Source organism: Penaeus monodon, chromosome 31, assembly GCF_015228065.2.
Source record: "Penaeus monodon isolate SGIC_2016 chromosome 31, NSTDA_Pmon_1, whole genome shotgun sequence".
NCBI classification, from domain to species: Eukaryota; Metazoa; Arthropoda; class Malacostraca; order Decapoda; family Penaeidae; genus Penaeus; species Penaeus monodon.
Window position 1 is genome coordinate 33192314 of NC_051416.1, and position 292 is coordinate 33192605.

At 59.6% G+C, this 292-nt stretch overlaps 1 protein-coding gene across 1 annotated transcript in view; it reads right to left on the reverse strand.

The window, feature by feature from the left end:
• The window catches only part of LOC119592864, a 13463-nt gene that overhangs the window by 4103 nt on the left and 9068 nt on the right, over positions 1-292 (reverse strand). The window contains exon 2 of the mRNA XM_037941758.1: positions 53-214. Coding sequence (XP_037797686.1) covers positions 53-214 — 162 coding nt within the window. The remainder of the gene's footprint in view (positions 1-52; positions 215-292) is intronic.

The window sequence follows — 292 nt, forward strand, 5'->3', positions numbered from 1 at the left end:
CTGTTTCCGTGTACTTCTAAACGTTCCCTCGTCGCTCCTCCGTCCCCCTAACCTTAATGAGAGCGATGGTGAGGATGAGGGCGCCGGTCTCGTCCAGGTTGAGTGGGTCCGACTCGAGGGTGACAAGCGTGTAGGTGACGAGAGACGTGACGATCGGGAGGACGACGCCGAACAGGAAGAAGAAGACAGCGCGACGCATAGCGACGGTTGAGCCCTGCGGAGGAAGGGATGCGTGAGGGCCCTGCAAGCAGTGCCAAGGTGGAAGGGTCCCACCAAAAGCTTTGGATTCCCT